The 22,722-nt window shown below is 40.1% G+C and overlaps 1 protein-coding gene across 2 annotated transcripts in view; it reads left to right on the top strand.

The window, feature by feature from the left end:
* VARS1 (valyl-tRNA synthetase 1) overlaps positions 1-22,722 on the top strand; it is a 623,655-nt gene that overhangs the window by 489,156 nt on the left and 111,777 nt on the right. For both annotated transcript variants that reach the window (XM_044083285.1, XM_044083286.1), the window contains 3 exons: positions 2,075-2,200; positions 11,552-11,656; positions 16,547-16,615. In XM_044083285.1, coding sequence (XP_043939220.1) covers positions 2,075-2,200; positions 11,552-11,656; positions 16,547-16,615 — 300 coding nt within the window. The remainder of the gene's footprint in view (positions 1-2,074; positions 2,201-11,551; positions 11,657-16,546; positions 16,616-22,722) is intronic.

Raw genomic sequence — 22,722 nt, 5'->3', positions numbered from 1 at the left:
ACAAAAGCAAAATATTCTGTAGCCATAGAATCAAAATGCCAAAAACTGGCATTCTTAAGTGATATTTCTGCTTGGAAGAAAAGGGGTAAATCCGTTACAGACATAGGCGTAAGAATGACAAGATTAGAATGCATTGTTGAGAATCTTAGTTTAATAGTCTCATTGCAAATCATTTCATTAGATAGTAAAAGTGATTGTTAGAAAAGTTCTGAACATTAAAAACGACATTAAAGTGCTCGTGTAGGAGGAAAAATAATCAAAATAACTGATAATTTCCTCTGCAACCAGCTACCTCCATCTTGAACCTACTTTGTATTCATCTCCATCAGTAGATACATTGTCAGAAGTATTAAGTGTCATCAGAACAAGAAAAGTATGCTGCATCACTTTGTGAATTACAAACAGTGACTCGAGTGGTTTCTAGGGTTGAATCCAGGGTAACGGTAGAGAAACACCATTCTCTGATTTTTCCTTCATTGGTATCTGCTGAGGAAAACAATTTCTTTAAGCTAATAGGTTCATAGGCATTTTTTAGGCTAATAACCACAAGGGCCTAGCCATGCATCCTCCGGGCTGATAAAGTAAGCTGTACTCGTATAAACTTTTGAAAGCTTTGAGTATCCACCTCAACACTGCTAGTAGTTTTCATTGGAAATTTAACATGATTGGAGAATGAAAAGAGAAATATGTGCTTCCTTAGAAAATATTTGATAGCATGTATGAGGTTGTACCAGCCCAAATTGTGTGTTTAAGCTGGCATTTTGCCACTTTTTTCTCTGCAGCAGCTCTTTGTAATCCAGCAGCCTGGTACACATTGGAGCAGTTGCATTCATTCTTTTTGAGATAGAATTTAAAAGCAAGCAAAGGCATTTAAGTGAAAAAACAGCAGATCATTCAACTTTTCAGAATTTTGAGATAAGAATTATGGATGAAAGAACTCCTAAAGCATTGTGGAAATGTTCCTCCCAAAAGTGGTAAAAATCTCCATGTCTCTATTCAAAAGCCTTAGTGCCAGAGATTTCAGTATGGAGACCTTTACATTTTGTTTACTTTTCTTGCTGTTTGATCTGAATTCTGTGCTGTTTACCAGGTCCAGGTGCTTGGCACTGATCTTTGTGCACCCAAGCATGAAGGACATTAATTTCTTCCCTTCCCAGGGCAGCTTCCTGACTCAAACATGCTCTTTGGAGGAGTTGGAGGAAACTCTCCAACTCCTTCAAAGAGCAGGTCTGGAGGAGTTGGAGGAAACTCTCCCACAGCTGCAGTTTCTTTTGTTTTCTAATCCTGGGTAACCATGAACCTTGTATGTTCATGCCTTTCTCCTTCGCAAATCAAGACCTTTCTGGGAGCAGTTCTGGACACTAAAATCTGTGTAGTGTTGATGAGAAGTGGTCCTCCCCCATTTGCTTCTGTTGAGTTTCCTTGTTTAGCAGGTGTAGACTGTGTCACCTGTTAATGTAGTACCAAATCTGCATTATTTCTTGATTTGCAGGAAGGTGCTGTCTAGTGGCAAGAGGGTTGGTGACCAGCTGGGCACTGTGGATGTGTGCGCTTGCATAGCTGGTGCATTACATTATAGTGTACATTGGCTTGGCGATGCAGGAGTCTCTATATGGAGGTTTACTGGGGAAAATGCAGAATTCCAATGGATGGAAATGAAATGCCCTTTCTCAGACCTGGAACCTAATTTGGTGGGAGGGGGGTCCTTTTTTAGAGTAACTGATGTGGTAAGACTATATCTTTAATGTACCTTGAATGCAAAATTAATACAGGTATGAACTTCTGATTTAACTTAATTATGCTAGAAACTTCTAGAAGTAGTAGTTTAATAAGTAGGTACTGTTTAGAAATAAATCATCTTTGGACTTGTTTTATGTATTTTCTTGGAGATGTCTATTTAGAAAATGTGGAAGTATTAGACCAGTTTGTTGGAATAGGGCTTTGGGACATTCTTTTCCTGGTTAAATATTCTTTACAAGTGTATGCAGTTTGATTCAGCAATTTCAATGTCAAATCACTTCATCATACTGAGCAAATATAACAATAATAAAGTAAATTTCAATTGTTGGTGTAGAATGAAGATCTGCAAGTGTTCTACCCTGGGACACTGCTGGAAACTGGGCATGACATCCTCTTCTTCTGGGTAGCCCGTATGGTGATGATGGGGTTGAAGCTAACAGGAAAGCTACCCTTCAAAGAGGTGAGCATGTAGCAGCAATTTTGATTGCCTCTTTCTGTCTGTACACATCCTTTTTAAAGTTCCTCTGTCTGTGTTGGTACAGGCTTAAAAAAATCATGTATATTAATTGTGTTTTCTTGAGTCTTTCTTTTGCAGAGTTGCTTTTCAGTTGTACTGTCAGTGGAGAAGTTACTCTACAAGTAGTTTATTTTTTTTAAAGATAAATTGTATGTGTATTATATTTTTTCACTTCTCTGTTTTTGCATATGGCCACATCAACACAGTATTAACATTAAAGGCTTCAGGCAGTGGGTAATCGGAAGATTGTTTACTTTAAAAATGGGATGTGTGTCATAACAATGAATATTCACTTCACTGAAACTCAAATGGTTGAACCTATTTTTATTTATTTTATTTTACATTTGTTAAACTGGTTAGTCTGACTGGGCCCAGAGAGCCCTTTTTCAGTGGAGACCCCAGGAGAAACGCTCCAGGAAAGTAATTAAAAAATAATAAAAACCTAACATTGATCACTATTGTAGCAGTGATAGATATGAAGAAAACTAATTTCTTAGAAAACTTTTTGCACAAGAAATATATCCTAAAAACTTTTTTGCAAGGGGGTGGCAAGCATCCCTGCACTCCCCACACCCCCTTACTTATATATACTACCTCCATGATTACACAAAGAAAAAAACACACACAACTAATCTGCATTTGAGAGCGAACATAGACATGTTTGTGATGTTGATCACTGCTGCAGTAGCCTTAGCTAAGTGGGTTATACCCTGCCAAGGATGTAACAGCCAGCTGGCTTCCAAAGCTTCAGGGCACCTTCCATGTACCCAGACTTGTCAGGTAGCTCAGTCTGAGCTGACTACAACATATTTGGCTGCAAAGCCTTTCGGAGCTTTACTACTGCTGAAGAGTGTACTCCTCTGAAACTTTCGAGGATCGATGGTTGACTTGTGCTGGGGAGGTTTCCTTTTTTTTGGGGGGGGGCTTCTTTTTTTATTTTGTGTTGCTGATTTATCTCTTCAAAAAAGTTATTTTAAAGCTAGGAGTGTTGTGTTTCAATGGACTGCCACACATTTAATGTACATTTAAATGAAGTGCTCATTTTTCCTGTTAGTTTAAAAAAAACATGTTTTTGGGAGAAGGTATTTATTTTACCTTTGTGGGGCTGGCATAGTGTTTGAGTCCGTTTTTCTGTCAAAAGTAACTTTTGTAGACTGGTAGTGTTACAGACATATGCTGCTTGTCTTCCCTGGGAAAGCAGCTTCATTTTCAGCTTGACAGTGAAACAGCCTACCAGTCCGATAGTCTGTCCTTCATACCATAAAAATTAAAAATTAAGCAAGCAGCCTTTGCCACCATAGCAAGTTAGCAATTTGCCTTAGATGCAGCTGGATGACTCTACTTTGGGCATTTGTTGTACCTCAGACAACTCATCTTTTACCCCAGATCCCTCTGGTATAGAACCTACAACCACTGGACCAGGGCTTACCACTTCCTCTGTGGCTGTTGGGGTCCATTCAGTGGGCAAGAGAGAGCCACTCTTGTCGATCCCTGAGAGGGAACAGGAAAGGATTCTTTGTGTTGCAGTACCCATCCCCGGGGAAGATGCTACCATTAGTAACATGGTTAGACCCAATTTTCCTGTCAAAAAGAAATGGTAAATCAACCATGTATCTACTGTCTCAAATTTCTTTGGATAGGAGTAGTTACTGGGTCTGGCTCAGGGTTTAATTCAGGCTGTTGATCCTTGTAAGGTAGTTTCTAGTAAAATAAATCGAGATCCCTCTTTTTATGAAGAGATGTAAGATTCTGAATCTGAACAGGAAGATGCCAGTATAGATACAGGGTGATTTCCTCAGATTTCCGATTCGGAGTCTGATGAGAGCTCTGTTTCTCATTCTCCCTTGGGGTGTTTTTCTCTGAGACTATTGCTAGAATATGCCAGTCTTTTCAATGGGAGAACACTAAGGTTTCCTCAGTCCCTCAGAAAATAGTATGAGTTGTTACAGAAGGATTTTCCAGATCCTGCATCCAATCCTCCTGTCTGCTTTAGAGAATGTGTATATTACTGCCTACAATCTTCCTGATAATCAACCAGCTGTCCTTAAAAAGCAGATTAGAATGTGTAAAGTTCTTAAATTAAATTTAAAATTGTTAAAAATGAAATTTAAAGATCTTTAAACTTTTTATACACTATTCCCAAACCTGGCCCAGTAGCTTTAGATCTAGTTGATCCTGCTGCTAAACACCTAATAGTCTATCCCAGTCCTAGCCTTTGTGATAATGTGAAAATTGATGTGTGTGAAGAAAAGTGTATACCTCTAAAACTTTGATTTTCAGAACTTTGTCAGGCTCATTGTTCTGACTAATTGTGAATGTATGAGGAATGTTTTATCTACAGTTTCTTTTTGTGATGAAACATCTGATTTAAATAACTTAGTTTTGTCTGTTGCACAGGTCCCTACTCATTGTTTACAGTGTGTGCATGGCTCAATTGATACTACTTCCAGGGCTATGAATGCTGGTACTGTTTTGAGGAGGTTTGCATGGCTGCTTTCTCACAACGCCCCAGATGTAAAAAAATTATCTTAAATTTACACTTAGATTGAGATTTAGTGTTTGGTTCCTGTGTTGCAGAGGTGATTTTAAAAAGTGTGATGGGTGGGACAAGCTGATCCAGGGTAATCTCTAAGGTATTTTCAGCCGTCTTTTTTTCAAAATTTCCAAGGGATTCTCTCTCTCTCCATCCAGTCTACAAAATACAGATCTTTGGATCAGTTGTTCATTTCTTGTGAAGGTAAGAAGGGACAATCTGTGTCAAAACTCTGGGTCAAGGCCCATTCTACGAGGGCCTTGGCTTCATCTGTGGCTTTTAGGAAATTGTCGGATTCTAGAATTATTCTATATGCTGCTACTTGCTCATCTGTACATACTTTTGCAAAGCATTATAAGCTCCAGATCACTCTTTGCTAGGACCATTCTCCAGGGGCTCCTTTCACTTCCCACCTCCCAAATGTAGTTAATCTACCCCTGTAGCTAAGGCTACTGCAGCAGCGATCAAATCAATATGAAGAACATAGTACAGTTGTGGTAAGTAAACTTAGCAGTAACTGTAGATGTTCAGATAATCACCACTGCAGTAGCTGATGCCTTCCTCCATCCCCCTTGTTTTTTGGTGTGCTTTTTATTTCAGGGTTTGGACATTTATTTTTTTGTTATCCCTAGCTTTGTCTTTTCAAGATTCAGTCTCTCTCTCTCTCTCTCTCTCTCTCGCTTGGCAGGAAAGCTCTGAAGGGCATTGTGTCCAGACGTGTCTTTTATTCAGTTCAGCTCAAGGTGCCTAACAGTTTGGGTACGTGAAAGCTGCTTTGAAGCTTTGGAAGCTGGCTGGCTGGCTTGTTATATCCTTGGCAAGATGTAACCCATATAGCTTAGTCTGCTGCAGCAGTGATCATCTGAACATCTACTCTTATAGTAAGTTTACTGTACGAAGTTCTCCTGTCAGATCTGGGGGTGTAACATGATGTTCACCATTGCAGTTGTCACATACTCTGCAATTCCCTTATAATTCCTATGATAAGAAATTACACCATCATATTGCTTTCTGTACACTTCTGCACTTTTCTGTGAAATGAGTTTTCAGTGAAATGTCAACCATTTGAGTTTCAGTGAAATGAAAATTCAGTGTTATGACATCAGTTACATATGGTTTCAACACGGGCGTTAATTTTCAAAGGCAAGTCATTCTACCTGCAACACCTAGTTGAGAGCCTTTCCTGTTTTTGCATCCTGTGTAAGTATTGAGGTGTTGTGGGTTCAGCCTTTAATGATATCACAACAGGAGGTTAGAACTGTAAGAGGAAAAAAAAAATTACTAATAAAGTAAAACACAAAAAGAATATTAACATCTATATATTGAATATGTCAAGGGTGTTCCCATTTCCTTGTGGTTATTAAAAGAATTTCTTTCATAAAGTTCACCAGTCCAATGTATGTCCACTGTATGCATAGCTACTGTAATTTATTTATTTATTTATTCAGTTTGATTACCGGGGATGTCCACTGGGCTGGGGAGCCCATTTTCAGTAGAGACCCGGGGAGAAAAGCTCCACAGTAAGTTTATTAGATACATGTTTTTCAGTCATAGTAAAAAATGCATAGTAAAAAAAAAATACAAACAATATGGTTCAATCTCCAAAGCAGTAAACAATCGATACATTTACAATTAAGTTTAGGAGAAAAATGAGTATACATAGAAATAATTGGAAGTGATAATTAGTCATGAGAAACAAATAAGTGATTGAGAGTGGGGTAAGGAAGGCGAGAGGTTAGCCAGGAGTGAAGGGAGAGGAGGGTTTGAGAGGCAAGGATGGAAGAGTGCAGTTACATTTCCTGTTTAGGAAGAAGTAAGAGTGAAGATGAGATTTGAAGTTATTGAGGTTATTGCAGGACCATAGAAAGGAGGACAGAGCGTTCCATTTTTTTGCTAGGGTAAAGGATATGAGAAGCTGGCCTGCTGGGCGCTTAGGTTTATGAATGGTAAGCAGGTTTTGGTGAGAAGATCTAAGAGGGGAATATGGTTGCAGTATGTTGGATAGTGCGGGGCAGTTTGAGGGTTGGAATAATAATTTGTGGACTGTGGTCAATTGATGAAAGTCAAGAACGTTGGGGAGTTCACGCCAGTTTAGGAAGTGAAGGGAATTGCAATGGTGAGAGGAGGATTTGGCACTGGTGGCAAATCTAGCAATTTTGTTGTAGCATATCTCTAGTTTGGAGGTAAGTGTGGAAGAGAAGTTAGAGAACAGGGGAGAGCCATACACGAGAGAGGGAAGAAGATGGGTAGAGTCAAGAGTTAGTCTAGAGGAAGGAGAGAGGAAGTGGTTGTTTCTGTAAAGTAGGCCAAGTTTTATGTGTGTTTTTTTGATATTCTGCTGAATATGGGAGCTAATTTTTAGCTGATTGTCTATAGCGACACAGAGAAGTTTGGCAGAGTGTACGATCTCTATTTGTGAGTTGTTAAGGCTGGTGATATGAAGGGAGTTTTCATCTAGAGGGGAAGTTTTGGAAGGGGAGAATAGAAGGATCTTGTTTTTTTTGACGTTAAGAGACAGGCGGTTTAGGAGCATCCAGTTTTCAGTAGTAGAGAAGGCATTTTGAGTCCGAGATTGGAGCTCAGCTAGGTTAGTGGTGCTGCAAATCAAAGTGGAATCGTCGGCGTATTGGACAATTTTGGAGTTGGGAATGGCTTTATGGAAGTCATTAATAAAGATGTTGAATAGCAAAGGGCCTAGTATGGAACCTTGGGGTACTCCAGTGGGAGTAGGGAGGAAAGAGGAAGTGGCTTAGCCCCATTTCACTGCTTGGGATCTGTTTGAAAGATAGCTGGAGAACCAAGAAAGGGTGTCTTGGGAAAGGTTAAGGTTGGAGAGATGATGTAGAAGGTGGGTATGGGAGATTGTATCAAAAGCTTTAGATAGGTCCAGCAGGATGGAAGAAATTAATGACCAGAGTCACAGGCTAAATTGACAGTATGTAAGAAGGAGAGAAGGGTAGAATTAGTGCTATGTCCTGGGTGGAAGCCGTGTTGGAAAAACCACCTTTAATAACAAAGCAAAGCTTTTGGGCAGAACCCTTCTTTCTTACAATCAAATCAAGTCTGCAGAAATAGAAGCTTATATATAGAGTGCATGATTGTCACATGATTAGCAGCTGACGAAAGTCTGAACGAGAACAAAGTAAAACAAACAAAATAAAAAATAAATAATTGGAAGCCATGTTGGGTGGGGGAAAGTAGTTGGTATTTGGTAAGGAATGGTAAGAGCTGTAGATGGATGCATTTTTCAAGAATTTTGGAGATAGGGGAGAGGATGGCTATAGGGCGGAAGTCGGAGACATTGTTATTTTTGCCACCCTTGTGGAGTGGGAAGATGTATGCAGTTTTGCCAAAGTTTGGGAACGTAAGATTAGAGTATAGATCTATTGATCAGGATACTGATGGGCAGAGAAATAGCATCTGAGGCTATTTTTAAGAAAGAGGATGGAATGCTATCAGGGGCATTAGAGCAAGGCTTTAGTTTGTAGAGGAGTTTCTTTATTAGGTTGGTGGAGACAGGTTTAAGTTCAAAATTAGGGTGATGAGGGGAAGAGAGGGGAGGATTGGTCAGGGAGGGGAGGAGGGTTATTGTAGGTAAAGGTCTTAGTAAGCTCAGCTATGGAGGAGGTGAAGAAGGTATTGAATAGTGTGGCAATTTCTGAGTCAGATTTGCTAGTGTCAGGACAGGGGTTGTTTTTTGTTCCAGGCCTTAAGAGGGAATTAATAGAGTTCCAGAATTGCTTAGGATTTTTAGCATGATTTTCTTGTAGTTTTAAGTAGTATGACTTTTGTCTTTAATGACTTGTTTTTTGGCTAGGTTTCTCAACTGTTTATATTTTAGTAATGTATCAGGTTGGTTATTGCGGAGGTAGATTTTCCTGGTTTTATCTCTTTGTAGCATGGTGTTTAGTGTCTTTGGTGAACCAACGAGAGGTTTTAGTTTTAATTCTTTTATTTCTTATTGGGGCCAGAGAGTTGAGGATTGTTAGGAATGTTGAATTATAGTAGTCAATGGCGTTGTCTAGAGGAAGAATTTTTAGGGGGTTCCAGTTGGTTAGCTTGAGAGAATCCGTGAAAGTAGTGGAGTTAAAGTTAGTAAGGTTGCGAGTAGAAATGTATTGATGGAAGTGTGAGGACGAAGGGAGTAGCTCAAATGGTGAAGGCAGGGAGGTGGTCTTCTAGAGAGTCAGGAATGACTCCTGAAGTTATGGTTGTTAGGATGAGTTACTAGGATCCAGTCAAGTATGGAGCTAGGGGGGTAGGTTTTATTAGGTCTACTAATGAAGGTGGTAAGTTGAGTAAAGGTGAATAGGCTAATTGTTGATGTGGGATTGGGGTTATTGATTTTTCCCCAGTCAATATTTACGTCTCCTAGGATGTAGGTTTCTAGTTTAATGTTGGAGGAGGTCCAGGAGAGAATGTCTTCTAGGATGTTAGTGTTACTGCCAGGAGGAATGTAGAGGGAGATGATGCAGATGCTTTTATGGATGTTTAGTTTTAATAGGCCAATAACAAGTTCAGCATTAGAGAAAGAAGGGATATGGTTGGGATATGGAGTGATGGATAAGTAGTTGGAGTAGACTAAAGCTACACCACCACCTCTTTTACTTGGGCGGTCAGATCGGCGAGAGTGAAATTCGGGTGGAAGGAATTAAGAATCATTTATATGAGGTTTTAGCCAGGTTTCAGAGATGGCTAATATATCTGGTTGGTTGTGATTGAGCCAGGGCATGAAAGAGTGTTATTTTATTTAGTAGGCTTTGGACGTTGATGGTGGGGGAATTTGAGGTTTTTATTAGGGGATTTGTTGTTGGAGCTGTGGAGATATGTTTGAGAGGAGTTGGGACCAGGATTGGGGTGGATATCGCCGGCTAAGTGAAGGAAAGAGGTGAGGGGGAAAAGTTTGTTGTGTTTTGATTTGGGTAAAGGAGTTTGGTAGAGTTTTATTTTGAGTTTAAAGTCATTAGTTGAGTTTGGGAACAATTTTATTTTTAGGAGGAGGATAGGCTGGGAGGGAACTAGGTAGGCTGCAATATTGTGATAGTGGGATGTAAGGAAGTTGTGAGGTGGAGTAGGGGAAGAGTAAGTAAAGATGAGTATAAGAGGTTGCATGGTAAAGAGGTAGTAGAAGGAAAAGTAATGTAAAGGAGGTGAGGATTGAAGCAAGGGGGAAGGGCATTGTTAGTTGGGGATGAAAGAGAAGTAGAAGACTATAAGGTGATATTTTTTAGGTAGGGGGTGTGGCAAAGATAGGTGAAGTTTAGGAAAGGATGGGGGAGAGGAGTAAGAGGATTGGTTGGTGGTGGGAGGGATTAGCAGGAGGGGGAATAATAGGGTGTGTGGCAAAGATAGTCAGGTGGAGTGGAGGAAAGGGTGGGGGAGAGGAGTAAGAGGATTGGTTGGTGAAGTGGGAGGGATTAGCAGGAGGGGGAATAAATGTAGGACCACTGGGGGTGGGTGGGATTTGGGGGTAGGGGAGCGGAGTGAGCCCGAAGGGCGAACGGATCGGGTAGAGCCAAAGGATGGACAAGCACAGTGAGAAAAACAATCTGTAGCTGTAAAGACTACAGCAGAGAGGTAAGTGTAGCTAAGGAGAATTAAGAATCTAAACCAGAAAAGGTAATAGTGGACAAGGGTAGGAGTAAGTGAGGTGAGACAGGAAAGGATAGGAAAGAACACTGTAAGAAGAGCTATAGGTAAAAGGGTCTTGCTACGTTCTTAGTCAAGGGATTAATAGTATCAGATTACAGACCAATTTATGGGTATAGTGCCACCTAATTCCACATCTTCAAGAGCGTGACCTTTTACGTATGCTGATCTTACTCCATTTCTTCCTTTCAAGTGCTGCCTTGAGATGGAGTTCTCAGAAGCTACCGATAGACTTGCTGTTTATTTTTCCTCTATCAGATGTAGCCTTTTTAATCTTGTCTGACTTTAAGATGCATGGGTGAGGGTGGGATGGGGTGGGGGGACTGAGAAGGAATGTGACTGCATTCCATTTTGATGGTAATGCTAGTGTGTACCTGCTCATTGACGTACAAAGCATGGAGTATATTTTAACTTGAACTCCATGGGACTCTGATGTCTATGTACTTTTATTTAATTGAATGATTCCTTTTAGTTTATTTTTTATGTGCTCTCTTTGTATAACATGTCATTTTTCTACTGGTTGTATATATTGTAGGTAGAGCCACCTGTATTTGTTATAGACATTTCCCCCAATGAGCATCTGAATTCATTTATTTCTTCTTTCAGGTTGATTTGATCTCCTTGTTAGTAAATTTACAGATGGGGGGGTTAAAACATTTAAAGTTGTATTTAATATGGTTATATCCCAATATGTGATCCCGCACTAAGAACTACCAGGCAGCAGTAAGCTTGAGCAGTGTAGATGTGTTGTTAGTTTTACCAGTTAGGCCTTGTTTGGATAAGAAGATACACATGTTGCATTAGTATAGCTGTGTTGTCAGTTTTACCAGCTAGACCGCATTTGGATAAGAAGATGCACATGTTGCATTAGAGTAGAGATTGATACCTAACAACAGAGCACTGAGATGTGGAAGAGTTAGTAGTAGTAAGTCGTTATTTCAGACCATGCTTTTATGCAGGGAAGGATGCCATGGTATGAGAGAACAGGCTGTGTGAACACTGTTGTTGTAGTAGCTGGGTTTAGCTGCTGGCTAACAACAAATTAAGGAGTGTGAATGGTAAAAAGTTCATAATGTTTTTGTGGAGTAACTTGCCTCTCATTGTTTCATCAGGTTTATCTCCATGCTGTGGTACGCGATGCCCATGGACGGAAGATGAGCAAGTCACTTGGAAATGTCATAGATCCATTAGATGTTGTCAATGGAATTTCATTAGAGGTATGTTTCTTCACTTGTTTGAATGAAATTCTTTCTTGGACTGGCTTAGTTTATAGATGTAAGAGTGAATCTGAATGTACAAAGTGCTCAATTTTCTGTTGTATTTGTATTCTGTGACTGGGAACAGAGTAAAGGCATAGTGATATGACCCTTCTTAGTGCCTTTTGTTTTCTGTCGTGTTCCTTGTAGAGATGGGCGCAAGACTGATCATCCGCATTTTTTTTTTCTCTGTAGCAGGTATGCAATTTATTTTTGTCTTTGTTGACTGGGAAAAGTCTGACTGGTTAAAACCCGTTTTCTGTGGAGGCCTGGAGAGAACGGCTAGTCAGTTAAGTTACACATTATGCACATTTGTAATTGCAGGGTAAAACATCTGTACATGAGGGTATTTAGTTGATTTTTGTATATTTCTTACATGAACATAGTAATTTAACACAAAAAAGAGAGAAATTAACATACTGATTAATTACTGAAAGAAAAATAAAATACAATAATAGTAAATGCATTTATAGCATGATGGCTGCAGCATGCAGGGAAAAGATCAAACTGGGATGTTTTTGAGGTTAGTAATAATTTACAGACATTCAGGTAGTAATGTAGCTTACAAACTGATGAGAGATAGGAATGGGGACATGATGGAAATGAGCAGAAAGATAAATGAACAGAGGAGGAAATTGCAGCTAGTGGTGAGAGGTGAAAGCAGGAGGAAGACTGAGACTTTAGGAAATTAGAACAGTATGTGGAGGAGTGATGAGTACAAAAGATTGAAGAGCAAAGTGGCTGCAAGAGTTGGGGAAAAGTAATCTGAGTAAAACTAGCCAGGTGAGTAGTTAGAACAGAGCCATTTTGGCATATATGCTGTTTAAGCAAAGTTTTGAAACTAGTTACGTTTCCTTTGTGCTTTAACTATGGGGATTGCTTTCCAGAGTTTTGACAAATGGCAATAGAGAGTCTCCTGCAGTGTTGAATGTCTTACTGATACATAGTGCAACGGTCTCTAGTGGGTGAATAGTACAGTAGTGCATTTTGTAATGATGGGTATTTGTTTAGAGAGTACAGTAGGTTGTGGGCAGTGATTATTTGTGAGTATGCCAACTGGTTTGGGGTTCAAGGCAGTGTTTTGTGAGGTTGGTTGCAAATGGAGGCAGTTTGTAGCAGCAGGAGGCTAGTTTATATATAGTACTGATATTTGTAAGAATAGGGGAAGCATATACAATGGGTATGAAAAGTGTACACATCCCTGTTAAAATTCCAGATTTTCATGATATAAAAAAATGAGACCACAGTAAATAATTTCAAAACTTTTCCTACCTTTAATGTGACCTATAATCTCTACAATTCAATTGAAAAACAAATCTGTTAGGGGGAAAAATATAAAAAATGTACAATATGCTGGTTGCATAAGTGTGCACACCCTTAAACTAATACTTTGAAGCACCTTTTGATTTAGTTACAGCATTCAGTCTTCTTGGGTAGGAGTCTGTCAGCATGGCACATCTTGACTTGGCAATATTTGCCCATTCTTCCTTGTAAAAGTGCTCCAAATCTGTCAGATTGATAGGGCATCTCTTGTGCACAGCCCTCTTCACATCACCCACAAATTTTCTATTGGATTTAGGTGTGGGCTCTAGCTGGGCCATTCCAAAACTTTCATTTTCTTCTGGTGAACTCATTCTTTTGTTGATTTGGATATATGCTTGGGGGTCAGTGTTGTGTTGAAAAGTGAAATTCCTCTTCATCTTCAGCTTTCTAGCAGACGCCTGGAGATTTTGGGCCAAAAGTGACTGGTATTTGGAACTGTTCTTAATTCCCTCCATCTTGACTAAAGGCCCCAGTTCCAGCTGAAGAAAAGCAACCCCAAAGCATGATACTGCCACCACCGTGCTTCACTGTGGGGATGGTGTTCTTTTGGTGATGCAAAGTGTTTTTGCACCAAACGTACCTTTTGGAATTGTGGCCAAAAAGTTCAACCTTGGTATCATCAGACCATAACACATTTTCCCACATGCTTTTGGGAGACTTGCTCTATTTTGCAAATTTTAGTCTGGCCTGGATGTTTTTCTGTGTGTAAGAAAAGGCTTCCGTTTTTACTCTTACACTGTAGTCCAGACACATGGAGAATACTAGAGATTGTTGTCACGTGTAGTACATAACCAGTACCCGTCAGAAATTCCTGCAGCTCCTTCAGTGTTGCTGTAGGTCTCTTGGCAGCCTCCTGACGAGTTTTCGTCTTGTCTTTTCATCAATTTTGGAGGGCTGTCCAGTTCTTTGCAACGTCACTGTTGTCCCATATTGTCTCCACTTTTTGATGACCGTCTTCACTGTGTTCTATGGTATTTCCAATGCTGTGGAAATTTTTTTGTACCCTTCTCCTGACTGATACTTTTCAACAGTGAGATCCCTTTGCTTTGTAAGCTCTCTCTGAACCATGGCTTTTGCTGTAGCAGGCAACTGAGTAAATGTCAGGAAAATCCTACTAGGACAGCTGAACTTTATTTGCTGTTAATCAGTCTCTTTAATTGATGGCAGGTATGTACCCAAGAAGACTGAATGCTGTAATTGAATCAAAAGGTGCTTCAACAAAGTATTAGTTTAAGGGTGTGCACACTTATGCAACCAGCTTATTGTACATTTTTTATATTTTTCTCCTAACAGATTTGTTTGTTTTTTTAATTGAATTGTACAGGTTATAGGTCACATTAAAGGTGGGAAATGTTTTGAAATGATTTATTGTGGTCTCATTTTTTTATATCACAAAAACCTGACATTTTAACAGGAGTGTGAACACTTTTTATATCCACTGTAGTGGAGAAAGTGGGAGGTATGTTACTGCTAAAGGTAGTCCTTGTCTGATCTCTCGGGTAGTTTTGGCCCTATAGTATGAGCTGAGTTTTTGGTGGGTTTTCTTTATTGAAGTAAGTGGTGAACAAATTTGAGGTTGTCATCTAGTATGACTCAGAGTAGTTTAGTTTGGCTTATGGTTTCTATTTTCGTGTCATTACTTGTAATCTGAAATGTGTGTTTCTGGTTTCTGGTTACGGTGCTTTGGAGTAAATAGAAGAAGCTTTTTATTTATTTATTTTTTTTTTTGCATTAAGCAGCAAGTTAGGAGAAACACCCATGTGTTCGCCACATCACTGTGCATCAGACATTTTGAAAGGTGCTTTCTTTTTGTACGTCATAGTCTGTCAGGTATTGAACATACCACAGTCCCAACGGACACACACTAGGTGTGAGATACTAAAATTCCTGTAGTGTTTGTGTCTTTTGGTACCAACTTTGCGTCAATTTAATTGCCCTTCTGTGGTCTTTTTTCATTTACTTCATTTTCTTATTGACATGGATTTAACTTGAAATGGTGTCTGTTAAATTACTTGTACAGAGGACTTAACTGCTTCCTTCTGCAGTGCTGATGACCTTGGATCAGGTATTGAGGTCAAGTTAGAAGGCTGGCTGTGGGGTGGGAGAGGTATTGATGGACTTTGCAGGTGTCCTTTTCTTAGTAGGCAGAGAAGGTGTGGGGATGCACTTCCACAGTGTTCAAAGAAGATCATTGGTTTAAAGGTGGCATTCCATGTTATAGAAGGGAAAAATGAGAGGGTATGCATTCCGTTATATGGGGATGGGGGGAATGAGGACATGAATGATGCGCAGAAAGCGTCTTTACTGAATAGATGTCTTTATGTAAGCGTCATAGGACATCCTGTTAGTCACTCATATGTTATTCGTACAGAGTTGGTTTATTTTTAGACATTACCTGTACAGAGGACTTGACTGCTTTCTTCTGCAATGCTAATAAACTTGTCTCAGATATTGAACTGGTGTTAGAAGGCTGGCTGAGGGGTGGGAGAGGTATTAAGTGATTTTCCAGGTGTCCTTTTCAATTTTTGGGTTTTGGTGCTTTGTTCTATACTGGGCAGTCATGCACTGGGTTCTTGTTTTTCAGATCATTTAGTCTGCCCCTGCAGTAAATTTTAACTGCTATATTTGTGGTGGTTTCTGTCTCCTAGCTAATTTGTTTACTATCCTTCCCACCCTGACAGTTGTAACAATCCTTTTGCAGATTCCTTATGCTGTCCACAAAAAGGCATACTCTGTGTTGCTGTTCTTTGAAGTTATAGAGGTCTTAAAGAGGATTGGTTCTAGTACTGATGCTTGGTTTTCTCATCTGGTAACCATCTTCCATCTATATTCACAGTGTCTGTCTGCTTTCTTTCATTTGTTTATTTAACAGGGTAAGTTAACTAATCTATGTTGGTCCTTGCTAGCCACAGTGGCTGCATTATCTGAATGAATGGTACAGAGCAGCCAATTCAATCAAATTTTTTTGGGGAAGTGGGAGGAAATGAGACCACCCAAATTAAAAACAAAGATGGGTAGAACATGCACATTCCTGACAGATTGTAACTGGTGGTCATGTTTGAATTTGCAGAACCAGGAACTGTGAAGTAGAAACATTGCATAACTGTGTCACCTAAGTTAGTTGTCTTCTGTTGGCCTACATTTGTAACCTCTGAAACAGCAAAGGAATTATGAAACTCTCACAGTCCCTATGCAAATTTCATAAAAATATTAACTTGACGCAGTCTTACTGGTTTGAATGCATGTTTTAGCTGATAATGCAAAAATTGGTTCTGTATTGCTATACATTAAACCCATTAGGTTTTAGAGCTTACTGAAAATTAGTTCATCTTTATCAAGTTATAAATTTTTGTTTTGTTGAGCATATAAATTGTTTTGTCGGTAGTGTTTGCAAGAGTTAAACCGTAAGAGAATACAAATTTTAAGTCTCTTGTTTATTAAGACTAGTCTTTTATGTGGACACTTTGGTGTAGCAACAGAACATCTGAACCCATACCTCTTAAGGTAATGCTGTTTTTCTGATTGTAGGGCCTGCATGCCCAGTTATTGGAAAGCAACTTGGATCCAGTAGAAATGGAAAGAGCCAAAGATGGACAGGTAACAGCAGGTTTGCTTGTACATAAGACAATGATGCAACTGTAACGCATGTTATCTGATGTCATATGCTTGTGTCTTTCTATGGTTTCCTGATCTGTAGTGCATATCCTGAGTTTGAATATTTGAAGTCTCCATTATTTAACCAGTTTGTAAATATTTAAATGTGCCGGCTGTTGCAGGAAACGTGTTTGGTTCCTTTCATTCGTTCTGATAGCATGCCATGTCTGCATTTTGCCTTGTCCATTATTCTTTTAATATTTACAAAATAAGCACTGAACAGAACGGGGTATGCAACTGGTCTCGTCTTTGCTCAGTTTCCTTCCATGTGCCTTCAGTTTTGCATTCCAGTCTCCTGTCGTTTGATGAAGTTCCTGCTCAGAGTCCACTTGTAGTGCGACATCTGCATACAGCAGCATTGTTGATCTATCTCCTCTAACTTCTGTGCTGATGTAGTCTTTAAGTATGAATAACAGGGGGCTGAGAGCTGAACCCCAGTGCCACTCTGATTCCAAACACTGATCGTGTTTGTGTCATTGTAAGTAGCCTACATTAATCCTACCAATATTTCCAGGACTTCAAGCAACTGCAGAGCTGCTCAGATCAGCTTTCTTAGGACCTTGTTATATGCTTTTCTGAAATCTAGGAATCCCAAATTTAACTCTTTCCTAATCTCCAACTTCTCCACTATCTGTCTCACTGCAAGCATCTGGTCGATCCTGATATTCATTTGTCAGTCATGCTCTTCATCATGTTCCTGCAGTGTGACAGGAGTTCCATACCTGCTGCCTGTAGTTGAGTGCCCCTTTGGTTCTTCTACATTATCACTTGAATGCTTATTCCCACTTGTCTAGGATCTCTCTTTCAATATCACAATGAGTACAGTCAGCAGAAATTTCCCCCATATCTCCCAAAACAAATTGGATCTGGTGTGACTTCATCTGAGCCTGTTTCTGTCAGACTTCATTTTTCTTAGTGTTACGCTGTACTACTTCTAGGATGAGTTCTTCCACCTTCATTATAGACTATGCATGAGGCAGTGCAGGCTCTGTTGTTTTTTTTTTTTTTTTTTTTTTTTTTTTTTTCTTCATTCAGAAGTGCCTGGAAGTAACTCCTTCCATCTGCTTTTGTTATTCTCTGGAATGGTGAGCAAGTCGATGCTGGCATCCCTTATGAATGGTATCTGATGACTGTTCTTCGAGGTTTTCCATGCCTTATCTCTGGATTTTAATAGGGCTCTAGTGGACTTGGTAAGCCAAGGAGCTGAGTGGAGTTTAGCTCTAATAGTTCTTATGGGGGGTTTTTGGTCAAGGACCTTAGTGAAAGTAGTATTAAAATAGTTCACTGCTAGATCCAGGTTCAGGGTGTGTAGTGGTTCCCAGTTGCAAAGTAGTATTAAAATAGTTTACTGCTAGGTCCAAGTTCAGGGTGTGTAGTGGTTCCCAGTTACAAAGTAGTATTAAAATAGTTCACTGCTAGGTCCAAGTTCAGGGTGTGTTGTGGTTCCCAGTTACAAAGTAGTATTAAAATAGTTCACTGCTAGATCTAAGTTCAGGGTGTGTAGTGGTTCCCAGTTACAAAGTAGTACTAAAATAGTTCACTGCTAGATCCAGGTTCAGGGTGTGTAGTGGTTCCCAGTTACATGTAACTGGGAACCACTACACACCCTGAACTTGGACCTAGCAGTGAACTATTTTAGTACTACTTTCACTAAGGTCCTTGACCAAATAGCCCCCATGAGAGCTATTGGAGCTAAACTCCACTCAGCTCCTTGGCTTACTAAGTCCACTAGAGCCCTATTAAAATCCAGAGATAAGGCATGGAAAACCTGGAAGAAAGACATTAGCCTTTCTAAACAAAACTATCAATACCTTAGAAACCAGGCTAAACAGCAAACTAAGCTTGATGAACAAAACTACTACCTAAATATCCAAAGCAAATACTCCCAACAACCCCCAAAAGTTGTGGCATGCAATTAACTCCCTACTAAAACCAGGAAAAATCACCACACCCACTCCCACCTTAACCTCCACAAATACAACTATCGATTTATAGCCACAAAATTCAACCATTTCACCAAATCCATTAACTCTCTATCCACTCAACTAGCCAAAAATAGCTACACACCCATGCCTAGAGCCCCTAACAATTCTTGCTCCCCTTACCTTCTCACCTATACCAACCTCTACAATAAAGAAATACCTCTTAAAACTGAAACCTACTTAAAACTGAAACCCACTACTCTCGCAGCAGATGGGCTACCAGCACATTTCCTAAAAATGGTGGCCAACTCCATAGCCTACCCAGTCTCAATCCTCATCAGCCGCTCTGTACAGGAATCCTATATCCCTCATCAGCAGAAAGTCTCCTATATCATTCCCCTTCATAATGGAGAAACCTCTTACGATTTCTCAAACTACCACCCCATTGCCATACTGTCGCCTTTATCAAAGATGATAGAAAAATGCATACACTCTCAAGTCATGCATTTCCTAAACTTATCTCCTCTCCCCTACATAACATGGTTTCTGTCCACACCACAGGACAACCACCGCCCTTCTGTCCTTCACAGACCTGGTTAACCAGCATAGTAATAACAACAGATTTGTATCTGCCATATTCCTTGACCTCTCCAAAGCATTCAGTGTGGTCTCTCACTCCATACTAATAGAGACCCTAACCTCCTTAGCCTTCACCCCCAACACTATTGCTTGGTTTAAAAATTACCTATCAGAATGACAACAAGCTGACCAGTGGCAAGGAGCTTTATCACCTCTGCTCCCAACCACCATTGGTGTACATCAAGGCTCCATATTAGGACCACTACTCTTCTCTATTTTCACCAATAACCTACATACATGTACCCTGCAGGCCTCACTAACCTAGTACGCAGATGATTCCACCCTAATATCCTCAGCCCTATCCCTGACCTCCCAACAACACCTCACCCAGGAATAGTTCACCTCAGTAGAAAGATGGATCACTAATATTCAACTCCTCCTAAATCCTAACAAAACTAAACTACTACTATTCACCCCAAACCCATCAAAAAACACTCCACTCTCCTTCTCTATCTCCTCCAATAATGGTACTGTCATTTCTCCCTCTCTTCACACCAAGCTCCTTGGCGTTGAAATAGACAACAACCTCCACTTTGACATTCATGTCTCTCAAACTATAAAACAGGTACACAAAAAAATGGGTTCCTTGTACAGACAAAAGAACTTTCCATCTAATCAGACTAGAGTCACCCTAGCCCAAACCCACCTTCTTTCCTTACTAATGTATGCGGCCCCAATTCTCACTTAAGTTAGGAAATCTGACCTAGAGAAACTTGAGTCCTGTTATAACAAAATTGCCAAGTTTGCCAAAAACTCCCCATTTAGAACCCATCACTACATACCTCTTAGACAACTTCAATGGCTTGAACTGCTACAGTTACTACTATATCACCAACTTGTCATATATCCTACAACAACCTAAAACAACCTGACAAAATTCCCACTCTAAGGCAATTACTGACCAACTGCACTCCAAATCAGCCACTCCCCTCTGCCAACAAATCACTCCTCACTATTACCTCAGCTAATAACACAGCCAGCAAAGCTCTCTTTTCATACATTATAGATAAAACTTGGAATAATCTCCCTCCATCTGTGACTTCTGCATCTAATGCTTCTCCATTCAAAAACTCCCTTAAAGCCCACCTTACAAGTTCTTGGCTCTGTCCATGTATTACATAGTCCAAAAATCTGGTACCTCTACAACTTTCTCCTATCTCTCTTTGTACATGCCCTAGTAAGCATGGTTCCTCCAAATGTTATCCATGGAAAAACATGTACCTGTTAAAATCTGTTTCTCACTGCTTACAAAATGCACATATGTAAATATTTTACTTATTGGAATTGTCTGTACCGTTTTTTTTTTTCTTTCACCTCTTTCTAGATGCTACTAGTATTAAAAAAAAAATACTACTTCCTACATTTTGTGTAATATGAATATTTCTGTAATGTGTTGTTTTAATGTAAGTGGAGCTTTTCTCCCCGGGCCTCTGCTGTAAATGGACCATCCCGGTAAACAAAACTAAAATAAATAAAAAATAAAATACACTGGAGAATATTTGATTGAATCTCCCACATCTTGTACTAGGTTGAACAGAGGCACATCTTAATTATGTATCTATGTTATGTCTTCTTGATTTTCCTCATTGCCCCCCCCCCCCATGCCCGCTGATTTTAAATGAGTCAGAGTTAGACTGACGAGCACAGATGTCTACATTAGCAAATTTGTTGATGTCAGTTTGTGTCCTTGATGTCAGTACCATAGCCTTTGAGGTATACTCTTTAGATGTTAACTTTGATGTCATTCTCAGTGGCGATGCTGCTGGTGTCTCTGGGTCCTTAGGCCTTGTTTTAGGGTCATTCATTCAAAATGAATCTCTAATTTTGTTGACATTGATGCCAGTCTCGATGGGTTCGAATTTCAGACATTTGGTGCCAAGGCAGTTAATTTTGACCTAGGATCAATAGATTAAATCCCTATTAGAGGACAGGAAGTTGAGATGGTTTTGATGGGCATTGACATAATGGCAGCAGGGTCAGTAATCCCTTAGTCTTCTAGAGCAGTGTCTGTGTCTGCAACACGTCTTCTCTCAGCACCTGCACTCTCCATGACTTTGGCCTTTACCTGAGATCATTTCTTCTGTAGATCTTTGACCGTCTCCATTTTCATTGAGCAAGACATTGGAGATTATGGGGCTTAGGAGCCTTTTGCAGGTTCACTTCCAGATATTTGGACCAGTTGAGGCTTGTTCATCCTTGAACCTGTTATCTCCAAGGACTTATAAGATGCATACATGCAAGAAGTATATGGAGTCTACTCCTGAATCTGTCACCTCAGATATTGATGATCAGTAGGGTGCAGATTGCTCCCATTCCCTAGTTTGGAGAGGTACTTGAAATTATGAGACGGAGAGGGGAATGGTCCATAGACCCCACAATCTGTTTGCAAAAGTTCATGCAGGAGACCTTCAAGACCACCAGCCTTATTCCTGGGTATTCACTCCCACAGACAAAGTAGTCTAAAGTAGTCTAACTGGTAGTTAAGTCTGCATGGGAAGATTCTGGTGAGTTGGGGCAACTAATAGTCATCTGTCCACCCAGAGACTGAACCTTTTAGACTTGGAACTGACAACTTTGATTTCATTTTGGCTGCAGCTGCCATTAAAAAGGTTCCAATTCCCCAGAGCGTAGTTGTCCATCCGCCAAATAAAGAATCAAGGACCATGATCTGGACACGTTCAGATGGAATAAAGAGCTTACTTGCACCCTGGATGACCCATGTTTGATTAGTGGCATGGATGCCAGAGGGGCCATGTGGGGAGGATGGGAGTAAGTGGCAGATGCTGGCTCACTCATCCTGGAGGGGAAGCCCAGGCTTGCTGCAGTAGCAGTGTCACAAGCCTGGCAAGCTCCATGCTGTAATTAGTGTACTGCTTGGTCAGGAAGTTACAGAAGTGCACATGCACCTTCCAAAGGGAGCGTTTGTGGAGCTGGCAAAGCTGACTCAGGATAGTGTGGTTAGGGCAACCTCCTTAGCGACAGTATGATGCTGCACCAGTATCTTCAGTCTCTTAAGTGGCCCCAGATATAGGTTGGGTTGAACCCTGTGGAAGCTAAGGCAGGTCCGTTAGACACAGTGGACAAGGAGAGGAGTTGCTTACAGCTGAAGAGTTTAAAAAAAAAAGAAAAATCCAGCTCCATGGATAGATTTAGGAAGTATCTTCAGCTTTTTCTCTGAGAAAGGTAAACTGTTTCTCTCTTATGTTAATTCCAGAAAGACCAGGCAGACAATTTCTATAAGAGTTGCTGGACCGACAGCTTAAACTTAAATTGCAGTCTTGTCTGTGTGCTGTGTCTTTAATGGCCTCACCATGAGGCTGGTATATAAATCTACTGATCGCATGGCTCAAGCCATAGGTGTTTTCATTGCTCTCTACTGCCAGAGCTTCTTTTGCGCCTGACTCACTTCACTGAGAAAACCAGAGTAACTTTTACTAATGTCTACTTCACTGGTTTTGCACTTTTCATCTCAAATGTTGAGGAAAACTT

This window comes from Protopterus annectens, chromosome 9.part0 (genome assembly GCF_019279795.1).
Source record: "Protopterus annectens isolate FY-2018-M chromosome 9.part0, PAN1.0, whole genome shotgun sequence".
NCBI classification, from domain to species: Eukaryota; Metazoa; Chordata; order Ceratodontiformes; family Protopteridae; genus Protopterus; species Protopterus annectens.
This window is presented reverse-complemented; position numbering and strand designations above follow the sequence as displayed.